General features: G+C 48.2%; 1 protein-coding gene across 1 annotated transcript in view; it reads right to left on the minus strand.

Moving 5' to 3' along the window:
• Positions 1-17381, minus strand: part of LOC147710136 (uncharacterized) — a 148843-nt gene that overhangs the window by 31345 nt on the left and 100117 nt on the right. The window contains exons 4-7 of the mRNA XM_086920832.1: positions 14787-14975; positions 11352-11418; positions 10185-10263; positions 4616-4695 (exon numbers count right to left, since the gene is read on the minus strand). Coding sequence (XP_086776958.1) covers positions 4616-4695; positions 10185-10263; positions 11352-11418; positions 14787-14975 — 415 coding nt within the window. The remainder of the gene's footprint in view (positions 1-4615; positions 4696-10184; positions 10264-11351; positions 11419-14786; positions 14976-17381) is intronic.

Consider the following 17381-nt stretch of genomic DNA (forward strand, 5'->3'; position numbering starts at 1 on the left):
TGTCCCAGGGGAGCGGCGTTTGTTGCAGGGCCCCATTCAGTTTACGGGGTCGATCCAGGATTTACAGAGCAAAAAAATGCAGCGCAGCGGGTCACCTTTCTGAGCTGCACTATGTTAGAGTGAAAGGGCAGTACGCACTTTATTTATCCAATACGGCGCATTGCTGGCCTTTCCCCCTGCTCTGGCGCTATTTTGGCAGCCTAGTGCCAACGCAGGCACCGTTGCACCATGGTGCAAGGGTACCTGTGTACTCGGCAAGATTATCTTTGTGCAGGATGGATGGGGCTCCTTCCTGCACAAAAACTACCCTGGGAGCCTTTTTCCTCTTTCCATTTAAAACAAGGAGAACAAAAGTTATGACTTCTGGTTGTACCTCCCCTAGGGAGGCGCAGGGTTTTGCTGCATCCCCCAGGTTCACATGGCTTGGCAAATCTGGGCGAGAGTCAAGGGGGCATATGTAGGTAATTTCCATTTTGCGATTCTCAAATAGCGATTTTTAAGGAATCGCTATTTGAGAATTGAAAAATGGAATGTAGGTAAAAAATCGATTAGCAATTAGCAAATTGCAAATCGCAATTAAGGAATGAGTGTCCCATTCATTCCTATGGGCCAAGAGGCCCATAGGAATGAATGGGGATACATTCTCAAATTGCGATTTTCTATGAGAAAATCGCAATTTGAGAATCGCAATTCCAAGGGTGCCGGGGTGTCCAAAGGACACCTGTTGCACCCCTGGAATGTGCCTGTAAGTACATGTGGCGCACACACATGCCTTTAAGGGCATGTCTGTGCGCCACATGGCACTTTAAATTTTTTTTAAAAATGCATTTTGACAGGAAATCGCAAAATACCATCTACTTGGAGTAGGTGGCATTTTGCGATTCCTTAAGCCAAAATCGCATTTTAAAAGCACCCCTACATAGCATTTAAAGAATCGCAAAATTGCGTTTCCTTAAATGCTTGAGCAAAATAAGGAATCGCAATTTTTGCGATTCCTTATTTTGCTATGTGGCACCTACATACCAAATGACTGTTTGCGAATCGCAAACGCCTTCCTACATATGCCCCAAAATCCATGAGTGTTGCGTCAGAACAACCACTGCAACCTCTATGAAATACCTCCCTAGCGCCGAGTAAGGCAACGCAGCAATTTGCGCTGCCTTACCCTGCTTACTCTGTCTATGAGGCCACGCAAAGCCACGCAAAGTGGCTTTACTTGACCTCATAAATATGATTTTGTAGTTTCCACCGCCAGAGCATCAGAAAAAGTTATGGTTCAGTGGCACAAGGGGCTCATAGATATGCACTGAGTGATTTCTCCAGAATCACAGGATGTTGAGCCGAAGCTGAGACGGGTACCCGGTTCTTCAGTTCCAAATTAGGTAGCTCTGGTTGTTACGCCACAGCCTCTCCCTTAAGTTTATAAGCTGAGACGATGCAGCGTCATAAGAGAGAAGATTCTAGATGAAGACGGATGCTGAATTTCGCATGATCCTCAGGTGCCGAGAGAGATGCGCGGACCTGAATAAAGAGAGTTGCCGTAGTACAGGCAAGAGTTGGTTAAAGTCCCCGGGGTTTGGAAAGTTCAACACTGTTCTTGGAAACCACCAGGTTCTTAGGTAGTCCACGAGGCTGAGAGTACAGCCCCTGATGTTGAACTAAACACTAAGGGGCAGATTTACAAGCCCCTTGCGACACTTTTACGCTGCTGTTGTGTCACTTTTGTGATGCAGCGGCGGCATAAATAATACGCCACGTAGCGACTTATTTACAACGTGACGCATCTAGGCAGATCAGGGCTTGATCCATCACCGTTTTTTAGCTCACTGCACCATCCCAGCTCAGAACCTGGCTATATGCAAATGAGTCTGTCCCTGGCCCAGTGCATCATGGGAACAGGGCAGACCAAACTACCAAGCCAGTTCTTATACTGGGAAGGAAACAAGCTTCCGGGGACCGGTTTCTGGCATTACAGCCGTCTTCGGCCCGGCTTGCTTGAATCCTGATGGTGCAATGAGCAAGGGACTCACATCTGAGTATACCCTTCCACGCTTATGGTTGACAAAACTATTCAGAAAAGGGGGTGGTGATGGACAGAGTATCTGAATTAAACAGAACACTCATACCCAGTCAAGAGATCAGGGCTTGATCCATCACCGTTTTTTAGCTCACTGCACCATCCCAGCTCAGAACCTGGCTATATGCAAATTAGTCTGTCCCTGGCCCAGTGCATCATGGGAACAGGGCAGACCAAACTACCAAGCCAATTCTTATACTGGGAAGGAAACAAGCTTCCGGGGACCGGTTTCTGGCATTACAGCCATCTTCGGTCCGGCTTGCTTGAATCCTGATGGTGCAATGAGCAAGGGACTCACATTTGAGTATACCCTTCCACGCTTATGGTGGACAAAACGATTCAGAAAAGGGGGTGGTGATGGACAGAGTATCTGAAATAAACAGAACACTCATACCCAGTCAAGAGATCAGGGCTTGATCCATCACCGTTTTTTTAGCTCACTGCACCATCCCAGCTCAGAACCTGGCTATAGGCAAATATACGACTGAAATGCCAGAAACCGGTCCCCGGAAGCTTGTCTCCTTTCTGGTGAAGAATTGGCTTGGTAGTTTGGTCTGCCCTGTTCCCATGAGGCACTGGGTCAGACTAATTTGCATATAGCCAGGTTCTGAACTGGGGTGATGCAGTGAGCTAAATAACGGTGATGGATTCAGCCCTGATCTCTTGACTGGGTAAGAGTGGTCTGCTTAATTCAGATACTCTGTCCATCACCGCCCCCTTTTCTGAATCGTTTTTGGCCACTATAGGTGTGGCAGGGTATACTCAGACATGAGTTCCTTGCTCACTGCACCACCAGGATTCAAGCAAGCCGGGCCGACGACGGCTGAAATGCCAGAAACCGGTCCCCGGAAGCTTGTCTCCTTTCCGGTGAAGAATTGGCTTGGTAGTTTGGTCTGCCCTGTTCCCATGAGGCACTGGGTCAGACTAATTTGCATATAGCCAGGTTCTGAACTGGGGTGATGCAGTGAGCTAAATAACGGTGATGGATTCAACCCTGATCTCTTGACTGGGTAAGAGTGGTCTGCTTAATTCAGACACTCTGTTCATCACCACCCCTTTTCTGAATCGTTTTTGGCCACTATAGGTGTGGCAGGGTATACTCAGACATGAGTCCCTTGCTCACTGCACCACCAGGATTCAAGCAAGCCGGGCCGACGATGGCTGAAATGCCATAAACCGGTCCCCGGAAGCTTGTCTCCTTTCCGGTGAAGAATTGGCTTGGTAGTTTGGTCTGCCCTGTTCCCATGAGGCACTGGGTCAGACTAATTTGCATATAGTCAGGTTCTGAACTGGGGTGATGCAGTGAGCTAAATAACGGTGATGGATTCAACCCTGATCTCTTGACTGGGTAAGAGTGGTCTGTTTAATTCAGACACTCTGTTCATCACCACCCCCTTTTCTGAATCGTTTTTGGCCACTATAGGTGTGGCAGGGTATACTCAGACAAGAGTCCCTTGCTCACTGCACCACCAGGATTCAAGCAAGCCGGGCCGACGACGGCTGAAATGCCAGAAACCGGTCCCCGGAAGCTTGTCTCCTTTCCGGTGAAGAATTGGCTTGGTAGTTTGGTCTGCCCTGTTCCCATGAGGCACTGGGTCAGACTAATTTGCATATAGTCAGGTTCTGAACTGGGGTGATGCAGTGAGCTAAATAACGGTGATGGATTCAACCCCGATCTCTTGACTGGGTAAGAGTGGTCTGTTTAATTCAGATACTCTGTTCATCACCACCCCCTTTTCTGAATCGTTTTTGGCCACTATAGGTGTGGCAGGGTATACTCAGACATGAGTCCCTTGCTCACTGCACCACCAGGATTCAAGCAAGCCGGGCCGACGACGGCTGAAATGCCAGAAACTGGTCCCCGGAAGCTTGTCTCCTTTCCGGTGAAGAATTGGCTTGGTAGTTTGGTCTGCCCTGTTCCCATGAGGCACTGGGTCAGACTAATTTGCATATAGTCAGGTTCTGAACTGGGGTGATGCAGTGAGCTAAATAATGGTGATGGATTCAGCCCTGATCTCTTGACTGGGTAAGAGTGGTCTGCTTAATTCAGACACTCTGTTCATCACCACCCCCTTTTCTGAATCGCATTGTAAATGCGGCGCATTTGTGATGGTGGAAGGAGAGGATTGCATGATGCATCTGTTCAGGCGCATCCCTGCTGATTTGCAGAGATGCGTCAGAACATGTAAATATGCCCCCAAAAGCCGACACGTGTCCACACACCACATTATGACTAGTAGAATATATTTTTAAGTAGAAAGGAATACTCCCTAGAAAACGAACATGCCACATTTACACCACCATTTTTGAAGGCTGCATCATTCTTTTGTGGGGAAACAGCCCTTTAGCAATTGAGCAAAATTAGACTGAGGGCACTGAATTACTGTTTTGGAAAGGGGATTGGTGAAGGGGACTCTTCCGCTGGTATTCACATCACAACATCATTTACCTACAGACTCACGCACGCTGCCTCTGTAATGTGTTTTATTAAGGCTGTTACAAGTGATTGAAACGTGTCACCCCCAGCCCGTCACTCACTCGTCCTGGTGCTGTAGATGCTTCTTCTGATGCTGGTAGTGGTGAACCTGCACCGACTGTGCCAGGCGGGCATCCCCGGGCTGGAGAGAAGAGGGGCAGGAGAGGAAGGACAGACAGACAGACAAAGACACAGGAAAGGAAAGGAAGAGAGGGAGGGACGGAGGAGGGCAGGAGACGGAGACATAGAGAGAGGGAAAGAAGGAGAGAGACAGAAAGACAAACAAAGAGGAAGGCAGGAGAAGGGGAGAGAGAGAGGAAGGGAGGAGAGACAGGCAGACAAACACAGAGAAAGGTAGCAGGAGGAGACAGAGGGGAGCAAGAGAGAGAGGAAGGGAGGAGAGACAAGCAGACAAACACAGAGGAAGGCAGGAGAAGGGGAGAGAGAGAGGAAGGGAGGAGAGACAGGCAGACAAACACAGAGGAAGGCGGCAGGAGGAGACAGAGGGGAGCAAGAGAGAGAGAGGGAGGAGAGACAAGCAGACAAACACAGAGGAAGGAGGCAGGAGGAGACAGAGGGGAGCGAGAGAGAGAGAGGAGAGACAGGCAGACAAACATAGAGAAAGGTAGCAGGAGGAGACAGAGGGGAGCAAGAGAGAGAGGAAGGGAGGAGAGACAAGCAGACAAACACAGAGGAAGGCAGGAGAAGGGGAGAGAGAGAGGAAGGGAGGAGAGACAGGCAGACAAACACAGAGAAAGGTAGGAGAAGGGGAGAGAGAGAGAGAGAGAGAGGAGAGACAGGCAGACAAACATAGAGAAAGGTAGCAGGAGGAGACAGAGGGGAGCAAGAGAGAGAGGAAGGGAGGAGAGACAAGCAGACAAACACAGAGGAAGGCAGGAGAAGGGGAGAGAGAGAGGAAGGGAGGAGAGACAGGCAGACAAACACAGAGAAAGGTAGGAGAAGGGGAGAGAGAGAGGAGAGACAGGCAGACAAACATAGAGAAAGGTAGCAGGAGGAGACAGAGGGGAGCAAGAGAGAGAGGAAGGGAGGAGAGACAAGCAGACAAACACAGAGGAAGGCAGGAGAAGGGGAGAGAGAGAGGAAGGGAGGAGAGACAGGCAGACAAACACAGAGGAAGGCGGCAGGAGGAGACAGAGGGGAGCAAGAGAGAGAGAGGGAGGAGAGACAAGCAGACAAACACAGAGGAAGGAGGCAGGAGGAGACAGAGGGGAGCGAGAGAGAGAGAGGAGAGACAGGCAGACAAACATAGAGAAAGGTAGCAGGAGGAGACAGAGGGGAGCAAGAGAGAGAGGAAGGGAGGAGAGACAAGCAGACAAACACAGAGGAAGGCAGGAGAAGGGGAGAGAGAGAGGAAGGGAGGAGAGACAGGCAGACAAACACAGAGAAAGGTAGGAGAAGGAGAGAGAGAGAGAGAGAGAGAGGAGAGACAGGCAGACAAACATAGAGAAAGGTAGCAGGAGGAGACAGAGGGGAGCAAGAGAGAGAGGAAGGGAGGAGAGACAAGCAGACAAACACAGAGGAAGGCAGGAGAAGGGGAGAGAGAGAGGAAGGGAGGAGAGACAAGCAGACAAACACAGAGGAAGGCGGCAGGAGGAGACAGAGGGGAGCAAGAGAGAGAGAGGGAGGAGAGACAAGCAGACAAACACAGAGGAAGGCGGCAGGAGGAGACAGAGGGGAGCAAGAGAGAGAGAGAGAGGAGAGACAAGCAGACAAACACAGAGGAAGGCGGCAGGAGGAGACAGAGGGGAGCAAGAGAGAGAGAGGGAGGAGAGACAAGCAGACAAACACAGAAGAAGGCAGTAGAAGGATACATAGGGGTAGGAATGGGGAGAAGGGCGAGGGGCGAGAGAGAGAAGGGGAAAGAAAGAATGAAAGAAAGAAAGAAAGATGAGGTGGATTGAGAAAAAAGATGGAGTTAGAGAGGAAGAGGAAGGAGAGATTGTGGCAATAAATGGGGAAAAGAGTGAGCGCAGAGAAACAGAGGGGAAGCAAGGTAGACCAGACAGCACAGCAAGGAAGGTAGAGGTAGACAGAGACCAAGAGACAGAGAAAAGTAGAGAAAGAGAGAAAAACAGAAAGCAGTGGGAAGTGAGAAATAAAGAGAGCAACCATAAGAGAAGTTGTCAAAGAGACAGAGAAAGAAAGTGAGAGAGAGCAAGGGAGAGGAAAACAGGTTAGAGGCAAGAGATATCAAAGCAAAAAAATGAATTAGACTTCTGTGACCTACTTAGGAAGTAAGGAATCATGCATGCATAACTAAAACATAAAGGAATATGTCTCATGGTGCAGCTCCCTGCACCAGAGCAACAGCTCCCACTAACAGAGCCCTCATCGCTCAAGATCTGGCACAACAAGAGCGGCCCCTGTGCCGGAACCACTGTGCCAGCCAACCGTACCCTCCGTGTCGGAACCACTGTGCCAGCCAACCGTACCCTCTGTGTCGGAACCACTGTGCCAGCCAACCGTACCCTCTGTGTCGAAACCACTGTGCCAGCCAACCGTACCCTCTGTGTCGGAACCACTGTGCCAGCCAACCGTACCCTCTGTGTCGGAACCACTGTGCCAGCCAACCGTACCCTCTGTGTCGGAACCACTGTGCCAGCCAACCGTACCCTCTGTGCCGGAACCACTGTGCCAGCCAACCGTACCCTCTGTGTCGGAACCACTGTGCCAGCCAACCGTACCCTCTGTGTCGGAACCACTGTGCCAGCCAACCGTACCCTCTGTGTCGGAACCACTGTGCCAGCCAACCGTACCCTCTGTGCCGGAACCACTGTGCCAGCCAACCGTACCCTCTGTGCCGGAACCACTGTGCCAGCCAACCGTACCCTCTGTGCCGGAACCACTGTGCCAGCCAACCGTACCCTCTGTGTCGGAACCACTGTGCGTACCCTCTGTGTCGGAACCACTGTGCCAGCCAACCGTACCCTCTGTGTCGGAACCACTGTGCCAGCCAACCGTACCCTCTGTGTCGGAACCACTGTGCCAGCCAACCGTACCCTCTGTGTCGGAACCAATGTGTCAGCCAACCGTACCCTCTGTGTCGGAACCAATGTGCCAGCCAACCGTACCCTCTGTGTCGGAACCAATGTGCCAGCCAACCGTACCCTCTGTGTCGGAACCAATGTGCCAGCCAACCGTACCCTCTGTGTCGGAACCAATGTGCCAGCCAACCGTACCCTCTGTGTCGGAACCACTGTGCCAGCCAACCGTACCCTCTGTGTCGGAACCACTGTGCCAGCCAACCGTACCCTCTGAGTTTGAACAATGCCACAACTAACAGTGCCCTCCACCCCTGAAGTGCTCTGCCAATCAATAGTGCCCACTATGTTATGTTAGCGGGATTTGTAGAGCGCGTTACTGCCCAGAGGTTTATAAGAGCTATTCAGTTCCAGCTCAATAGTGTCACAGAACCGCAAAAACCTGAACAACCAGGTCTTTGCAATTGCAACTTCCCTGAGGCAAGGAGGCTGGGGCTGGTTTCATGCAGAGGGGCAGTCCGTTCCATGCTTTGGATGCTGCCAGCACAATCCGGCCGCACTGGCCATCGCGGGCACCGGGCGTTTCCCTGGGGGGCCGTTTTTGTTACCGGGGCCAGCAGTATCGCCCCCCTGTAACAAAATCATCCGAAACCGGCCCTCACAAACTGCTCAGCCTCACTCCCCCTCACCCCATGGGGGGGGCGGCTGAGCAGTTTGCCAGGGCTGGTTTCTGTTCCCAGTCCGGCCCTGAGCTCAGTGCTCTTTCCGCCCCGTCGTACTTGTCTGAATCTTGGAAGTGCCGCTAATCTCGCATTTACTGAGCGAAGATTTCTGACAGGGAGATCCCGTGTACAGCTCTGGTTCAAAGAGTCAGGACCGAGTTTATGGAATGCTTTATAAACGAGACAGAACACCTTAAAGACGCTTCACTGTTCAATAGGAAGCCAATGCCATGTTTAATGTCTTGAGACATCGAGTGAAATGTGTGAATCTTTAAATACAGCCCAGCAGCGGCGCTTTGCAGGACCTGGAGTTTATTAATATTGTACTTGTGAGTGGTCAGAAGCAGACTCTTGCAATGGTCTATTTTAGATAGAATTAGAGAGGTGACTGACGTCTTTTGCAATTTGGCAGGTATAAGAGGCCGAACCTTTAAAATGATTCTAAGGGTGTGAAACGTGGATGAAGTGAGCTTATTTACCTGATCTGTGAAGTTAAGTTTTTTATCAATCATCACTCCCAGGTTGTGAGCCTTTTCCACTGGAGGGTGGGTGGGACCCATGACAGCTGGCCATGCGGATGGACCCCAAAGAGACGATTGGGGTCCAAAAAGTAGGACTTCTGTTTTTCCTGCGTTCAATTTAAGGCAGTTACTGTCCATCCAATCATGGACCGCCAGCATGCAGTCATGAAATCTAAGCCCTGGGCCAGTATCATTTTTTCCTATGGAAACGATGCCCGTAGACCTGGCACACTAACCGTGCCCTCTGCGCCTGAACAGTGCCACAACTAACCGTGCCCTCTGTGCCTGAACTGCTGTGCCAGCCAAGTGCCCACTGTTCTGAAGAGCTGTCACACTAACAGTGCCCACAGTGTCCGAACCGTGCCACAACTAATGGTGCACTCCGCGCCTCAATGTGAATCTTGGCGCATCCATGTATTAGGCAGAGAGGAATCTTTGCCTTCCAAGGAGCCTGGGTTTGTGTAAGCTGGTGATGTAAACATCCTCTGCAAAGGCCATAGGCCATGGGCTTCTCAGAGTCTAGAATGCAGAGACTGAAAGCGGCCTTATTGAAGGCGAGAACAGCACAGCTCTTGCTTGGTTGAGGTACGTGGGCTGGAGTCACCTCAGGAAACTCCGAAGGGCCATCTTGTGCTAAGACATCTTAGCTAAGGGCTAGGAAGTGAAACAGAGACTGATTCCCTTTCAAGTCAATGAACATATGAAATACCCTCACAATGTTGAAATTCCTTTTTAATATTCTGCATTTATTGCCACTATTTTGTTTGTTTTCATACTTACATCTATCTATGCAAATTATCTGCACATGATTAGGTCGTTGAGTTTAATAAAGTTTTAACAAACATCCATCGTGCGGGTTCTTGTGTGTCCAATCTTGGTGAAAGATTTGGAGCTCGCTAACCACAGATAATCCTGCAAGTCTCACAGGACTGATCGCTGCCCAAAGCTCACCTTACTGGTGTACCGCGCAGGGCATTGTGGGTTACAGTCTTCTAGGTCGCCTGTCTCTAATTGTTAAGGTGGTTGAACCTGGACTTTTCCAGGTTTATGTAGCCTAATACCATTCAATAATTTGCATGGAATTACAAAAAAACACCCTTTTTGTCTCACCGTAAACACAACTGCCGGCACCAGGAAGCCGCTTGGTCACAGTGCGCTCTATTAAGAACTTTTAAACTTCAAACTTCAAATTTCACCCCCTGTGTCTGAACAGGGGCTTCACCCAACAGTGTCTGAACCATTGCCACAACTAACAGTGTCGATGTATCTGAAAAGTTGCCACAACTAACAACGCTCTTTGTGTATCAAGTGCTGTCACAGGTAACACTGCCCTGTGTGTCTGAAGGAATGTTCCAACACAATGTTCCGGCTGTGTCTATCACTTACCTGCTTCCCTGGGTACCGTTGGCTCCCACGGTAAGCTGTGTATGCCATCTTCTGTGCCAGCCGCACCTCTTTCTGTAACCTGGACGAAAGAGCAGGCAAAGCTTTGTCAATGGTGGGAACACGAGTTGAGAACAGTTTTGACACATAGGGGCTGATTTAGAGTTTGACAGATCGAGGTAAGACAACTTTTACTCGGTTGTATGACATAATCACGCCTTCCTTCACCACGCACACCTGTCCATCGCACATGGGAACAAAGAGGAATACACACATCTCCCCACTCTACCAATGAAATGGAATGATCCAGAGATGGCTCCTTCGTCCATGGGAACAAAGAGGAATACACATCTCCCCACTCTACCAATGAAATGGAATAATCCAGAGATGGCTCCTTCGTCCATGGGAACAAAGAGGAATACACACATCTCCCCACTCTACCAATGAAATGGAATGATCCAGAGATGGCTCCTTCGTCCATGGGAACAAAGAGGAATACACACATCTCCCCACTCTACCAATGAAATGGAATGATCCAGAGATGGCTCCTTCGTTCATGGGAACAAAGAGGAATACACACATCTCCCCACTCTACCAATGAAATGGAATGATCCAGAGATGGCTCCTTCGTCCATGGGAACAAAGAGGAATACACATCTCCCCACTCTACCAATGAAATGGAATAATCCAGAGATGGCTCCTTCGTCCATGGGAACAAAGAGGAATACACACATCTCCCCACTCTACCAATGAAATGGAATGATCCAGAGATGGCTCCTTCGTCCATGGGAACAAAGAGGAATACACACATCTCCCCACTCTACCAATGAAATGGAATGATCCAGAGATGGCTCCTTCGTCCATGGGAACAAAGAGGAATACACATCTCCCCACTTTACCAATGAAATGGAATAATCCAGAGATGGCTCCTTCGTCCATGGGAACAAAGAGGAATACACATATCTCCCCGCTCTGCCAATGAAATGGAATGCTCCAGAGATAGCTCCTTCGACAATGAGAACAAACAAACACACTGAGTGGTTGAGAGAAAGGAGAGAAGGGAATCAAGTGATGACAGTAGCTTGAAGCACATTACCAAAGGCCTGCCCTGGTGTCACTGGAAGGGATGGACGGTGGTCCAGAGTATTGCAAGGTGAGCAGGGGACCTACCTGTACCAGCAAAGCCCCGCCACCAGCAGCCCTGAGATCCCCGTCATCGTACAAATCACCACCAGCGCTGCAAGAGAGAGGACAGACGAGGGTGAGACGGAGGCCAAATGGTACCTGTTAGCACACCTGGGTGCATGGCGCGCAGTTCCATTGGTACTTTTCTCTAGCACCACCTTCAGACCCTACTTTGAGACCTCCCAAGCGCCTGGGTTTGAGGGGCGCTCAGAGCCCATACTACTTTCTGCAGCTTGAGTTACAATATTCAGGACAAACACCTCTATATCCAGGTGCCCTAACATCACTGTTCACTAGTTGTGTCATACCTGCCTGTAAAGTCATAGGTGTGTAACCATTGTGCACAGTGCCCCCTGGTGACCTACGGAGGGCCTGCGTTTTACCTCCAGAAATAGCCAAATGTCCATGTTGTGTGATTCTGTTCATTATTTTTACACTGTTACGTTTCAACTTCAGGGCTGCGTTTCCTGTAAAGACTGGAATTCCACACACTGAGCATTCAGGCTGGCAGTGGCCCATTACGTCACTTCCTGCGAACGTTCCGCCTCATTGTCAAACATGGCAGTGTTTTACCACTTAACGTTAAACACCCACCGCACAACCCATTGCTGTAAGCAGTTAGCGTGAAAGGGGCGGGCAATGAGTGTTGCGGTGGGCGTTCCGCCGCAACAACCATTGATTTTGACGCTGCCCCATTACAAGGGTAGCGTAAATATGGGGCAGGGGGTAAGTTAAGACCAGGGAAAACCTGCTCTTCCCCTGGTATTTGCTGTTTCAGCACACATAAAAACAGCAAATCGCCATGAATTATTTTTTTGTGGGCAGGAAAGTGTCCCTCCCTGCCATAAACAATCTTTAAAAAAGTATGATTTGCAACTTTACAATGCAGCACACATGGGAGTTGCAAATCACCTTAGTGATTGTTTATGAGCAGGAAGGGACACTGACCTGCTCATAAACCATCGTTTCCTGCAATGCAGGCACCCTTGCACTACGGTTCAAGGGTGCATACGTTGGGGCTAGGCAGCTGAATTTAGCACCAGCGCAAACACAGGGGTGTGCCGTATCATTGTAAAGACAGCACATCCCTCTGTTTTCAGAATTGCGGAGCGCGGTGCTAACAATTTTGGCTTAACGCCACACTCTGTCCACCATTCTATTATAAATCTGCCCCTAAGTGATTATCCCGGAATCACAAGTTGTGGAGATGACGCCGAGCCTTGAACCCGGATCCCTAGCTCCGGTGTCTGCAACTCTGTCAGCTGTGCCACATCCTCCCAGAGCTCATGCTGTGGAAGGTTCCCCTTACTCACGGCCACCTCCTCGCCGGGCCTTCAGTGGCTGCAGCCCGGGGTAGCAGGCCACGACCACCCTCATTATATGAGGGTCTCTGCCTCCAGCTCATGCAGGTCAGCCGCCCCCCAAAGGATGCCCTACTCACTGGATGCAAAGGACCCATAAAACGCCCCCTGGCCGGAAATGCAGTCAGTACCAGAACAGTAATGAACGCTGCCGCTCTACGGCGTCCATAACGCTGGAAATAAAACCTGCTGCCAGTACCCACGTGAACTGGACTCTATGAGGATATCTGTCCCCAAAAAGAAGATACCTGTCCCCACACAGAGGATACCAGTCCGCACAAAGAGGATACCTGTCCACACAAAGAGGATACCTGTCCCCACAAAGAAGATACCTGTCCCCACAAAGAAGATACCTGTCCCCACACAGAGGATAAATATCCCCACACAGAGGATACCTGTCCCCACACAGAAGATAGCTGTCCCCACACAGAGGATACCTGTCCCCACAAAGAAGATACCTGTCCCCACACAGAGGATACCTGTCCCCACACAGAGGATACCTGTCCCCAAAAAGAAGATACCTGTCCCCACACAGAGGATACCTGTCCCCACACAGAGGATACCTGTCCACACAAAGAGGATATCTGTACCCACACAGAGGATACCTGTCCCCACAAAGAAGATATCTGTCCCCACACAGAGGTTACCTGTCCCCACAATGAAGACACCTGTCCCCACACAGAAGATACCTGTCCCCACAAAGATGATACCTGTCCCCACACAGAGGATACCTGTTCCCAACCACAGGATACCTGTCCCCACATAGAGTATACCTGTCCCCACAAAGAAGATACTTGACCCCACACAGAAGATATCTGTCCCCACAAAGAAGATACCTGTCGCCACACAGAGGATACCTGTCCCCACACAGAGGATACCCATCCCCATACAGAGAATACCTGTGCCCACAGAGAGGATACTTGTCCCCACAAAGAGGACACCTGTCTCCACACAGAGGATACCTGTCCCCACACAGAAGATAGCTGTCCCTACACAGAGGATACCTGTCCCCACAAAGAAGATACCTGTCCCCACACAGAGGATACCTGTCCCCACACAGAGGATACCCGTCCCCAAAAAGAAGATACCTATCCCCACACAGAGGATACCTGTCCCCACAAAGAGGATACCTGTCCCCACACAGAGGATACCTGTCCCCACAAAGAGGATACCTGTCCCCATACAGAGGATACCTGTCCCCACAAAGAAGATACCTGTCCCCACACAGAGGTTACCTGTCCCCACAATGAAGACACCTGTCCCCACACAGAAGATACCTGTCCCCACAAAGAGGATACCTGTCCCCACACAGAGGATACCTGTTCCCAACCACAGGATACCTGTCCCCACATAGAGTATACCTGTCCCCACAAAGAAGATACTTGACCCCACACAGAAGATATCTGTCCCCACAAAGAAGATACCTGTCCCCACACAGAGGATACCTGTCCCCACACAGAGGATACCCATCCCCATACAGAGAATACCTGTCCCCACAGAGAGGATACTTGTCCCCACAAAGAGGACACCTGTCTCCACACAGAGGATATATGTCCCCACACAGAGGATACCGGTCCCCGGAGGATACGTGTCCGCGCACAGATGTCTCCTTATGTCTGGTTAATCATGAGAATTTACTTCCACTGGGTTTGTATGGCAGCCCTGGCAACACAAACAGAACATTTGAAATTCTGAAGATCAAATTGTATATTAATGTAGCTAAATTTCTAATCATGAGTGTTAAAATAAAGGACTACGCAAGGTTTTCAGGGGAAATCTGTAAATGTACACGCCCTGAGGGTTCACATGGAGAAAGAGAGGCTGGGTGTGACATCAGCTCTGTGGCTCTGTCTTAAACTAAGGGATTTTGAAACAGACTCATCAAGGTGTGTAGTGAATGACCCCGGGCCCCTTTTGTTGGGGCACATATGTACTTCAGCGATAAGGCAGAAGATGCCTGGTTGTGTTCGGTCACTCTGAAGCTGGGCAGACCCTTTCAAAGATGACGCAAGTGTGGACCTCATGGCCTGTGGTAGAGGGCAGTGGTATGAGAGCTTACTTAAGGAGACGGCCTCGTTGAGGTTTTCCGGATCCTTCTTCTGCGGCGCGTTCACCTCCCCCTCCAGGCGTGCAGGTGGCAGGATCTCCGGTGGGTGGGTGGCACCTGATGCCGTGGTAGTATTGAGCGTGGTCATTGCCTCTGCGGTGGGCTGCCGTGTGGGTAGTCCGTCTGTAGCCTTGACACTGACTGAAGGAAAGGAGATGTGAAAGTCATTGAGAAGAGATGAATGACTAACATCAGGGCACGGTCCATGGTCCGGCCGCTGAACCTGTGTGGGCTTGGTAAGGGGCGGACCTTGCAGGAGTAGGGGTATTACAGAAGGTGGTGTGTAACTCAAATAGCCCCACCAAACGTTTGCTACAGAGTCAAACATCACCAAACCCCATGCAACAAGTCTTATCTCAAACCTCGTGTCTCGCGATGTCACCGAGAGTCCACCTGAGAGAAATCTTGCCATGGACACCTTTCTATATTTGAATTATTTTTCAGTGCTTCAGAAATAATCATTTACCCATTCATAATGAAACAGTATAACTGACTCAGAGAAATAAAGAACCTTACAATGCTTCAATTTATCATTCATGGAAAGCATTTCCAACTATTTTTAAAACATATCATTCTATTAGAAAATGTACATTTTGTGTTAACTCCACTTTAATTAATTAATTAAAAAGACTTGGGGGTGAGTAACTTCTATCTATTTAACAATGAATCTAGCAAATGCGTTTGATAATTGATAATACTTCCCAATGAAATAGCTGCCTCCCTTTCCATGTGCGCGCCCAGCATATTAAAGCCAATCTTTAGTTTTACGTCTCTATTGGTAGTTAATGAGATTTGAGACAACGTTTTGCTCCAGGGAGCACATATCTGTAATATATATTAGGGCTGTGGCCAGATGACATTGAAAAGGTTTATATTTACTCTATATGACACATTTGGATATGGGGTAGAACATGGGATAATATAACATGTTGATAATAAAATATTCAGCCTATAAAGTTTTACCTGCCAACAATAAACTATGAATCCTTTTATATTTCCTGTTTCTTCTATCCATTTTCTAACCATTGTACAATCCAAGTCTCCATTTACAAACATTCCGAATTTTGGGCTAAGGTAGCCAAAAGATAAATTAATAATTCAAAAAGAAATCTAATCAAGAATTGAAACTTTTCTTCACTTAATTTTCAATTATTACCAGTAGCCCACAATAAGCCAAAAAATGGCAAAGTTCAAAAATGTTTTGATTAAATAACTAAAATCCTCTAAAAGTAGTGTCCGTTTAACATCACATCATATAAAGTTCGGGATTCCACCTAAAATATTTCCCCTTATTTAAACCTAGAAATAACATGAAATAAGGTATTTTCCCAAGGAGGAGTGAAAAAAAAATGCAAGTTGGAAAATGGAATGCCTTAGATTTTAAATATCGGATTTGAAAATAGACCATAACACTTTTGAACCAAATCCAGTAAATCATCTGGGTTATTTGAAGCAAAATATTAAATTTTGCTATTAAAATGAGAAAGCAATGCCTTTGAGAAGATTCTAATCCATAAATTCCAAAAAGCAGCCTTTTAAATTAACTAAATTCCTAGCTACTAACACTTGATACTAGGATGTGCCCGTCCTCCCTAACTTCGGAGATACACCACATTTTCCAAGGTAATCAATGTTCCTGTAAAAGTGTCCCAAAAAAGGTGGGTTATAGCAGTTTTTAGACTCACTATGCTCTCTCCAAATCCTGATTGTTTGGTTTGATTGACCATCTATACCAGCCACTTTCAAAGAAATAGCTCGCCATACAACTCTTGCTGACCCATGGTTTTCGTTAAATTAACGCAATTTCACTTATTGACACATATATCTAACGTCATCTTTTCAGATCTCTAGTCAACTGAGTAAATTACTTTTTGAAATGACAAGCCCGAAACTGTTTGTGATTAAGTTAGATTAAAACACCAATATGTCTTATCAGCAAACGTGATGAGATGTGTGTCAGTGGACGCACCTTCATCTGGTTCTCTGTCTTGCAAATTCATGTGACTTTTCCTATCTTTCTTGTCGACCCTGGCACCATTGTAAACATAATAATAATGCTAGCTTGTAAGTAGAGTGATCCCTCCTCATCATTTTGAGATACAAGTGTAATTGTCATATTAAAAATGCACCTTATTCTACATCTGTTCAATGCTCCCTTTTGCCCAGTCCTAATAGCTAATAGCTAGACAAATAAGGGGAAAAAAATGCCAGGAGACATCTCTGTCATGTCACTTGTTTCTGGTTCACATGTAAATCTGTGGAAGAGTCGCTGTACAAAGTTTGAAAGTTTTTAAATAAAATCGCTGCTAAATCCAAGTTTCTCGGAAGCAATTCAGAGACAGCCCCATTCCACCCAATCGAAAGCTTTTTCTGTATCTGCTAACAATCAAGAGCCTCTGAGTCCATGTTAACAATCAAGATTCCCTGAGTCCATATTAACAATCAAGATTCCCTGAGTCCATATTATCTTGAATCTACGGTACCCGGTAAACAAATGATCACAGAAAGCTAACCTTTTTTTTAAATTATTTGGATTAGAATCAATAT

This window comes from Lissotriton vulgaris, chromosome 5, assembly GCF_964263255.1.
Source record: "Lissotriton vulgaris chromosome 5, aLisVul1.2, whole genome shotgun sequence".
Classification (NCBI taxonomy): Eukaryota; Metazoa; Chordata; class Amphibia; order Caudata; family Salamandridae; genus Lissotriton; species Lissotriton vulgaris.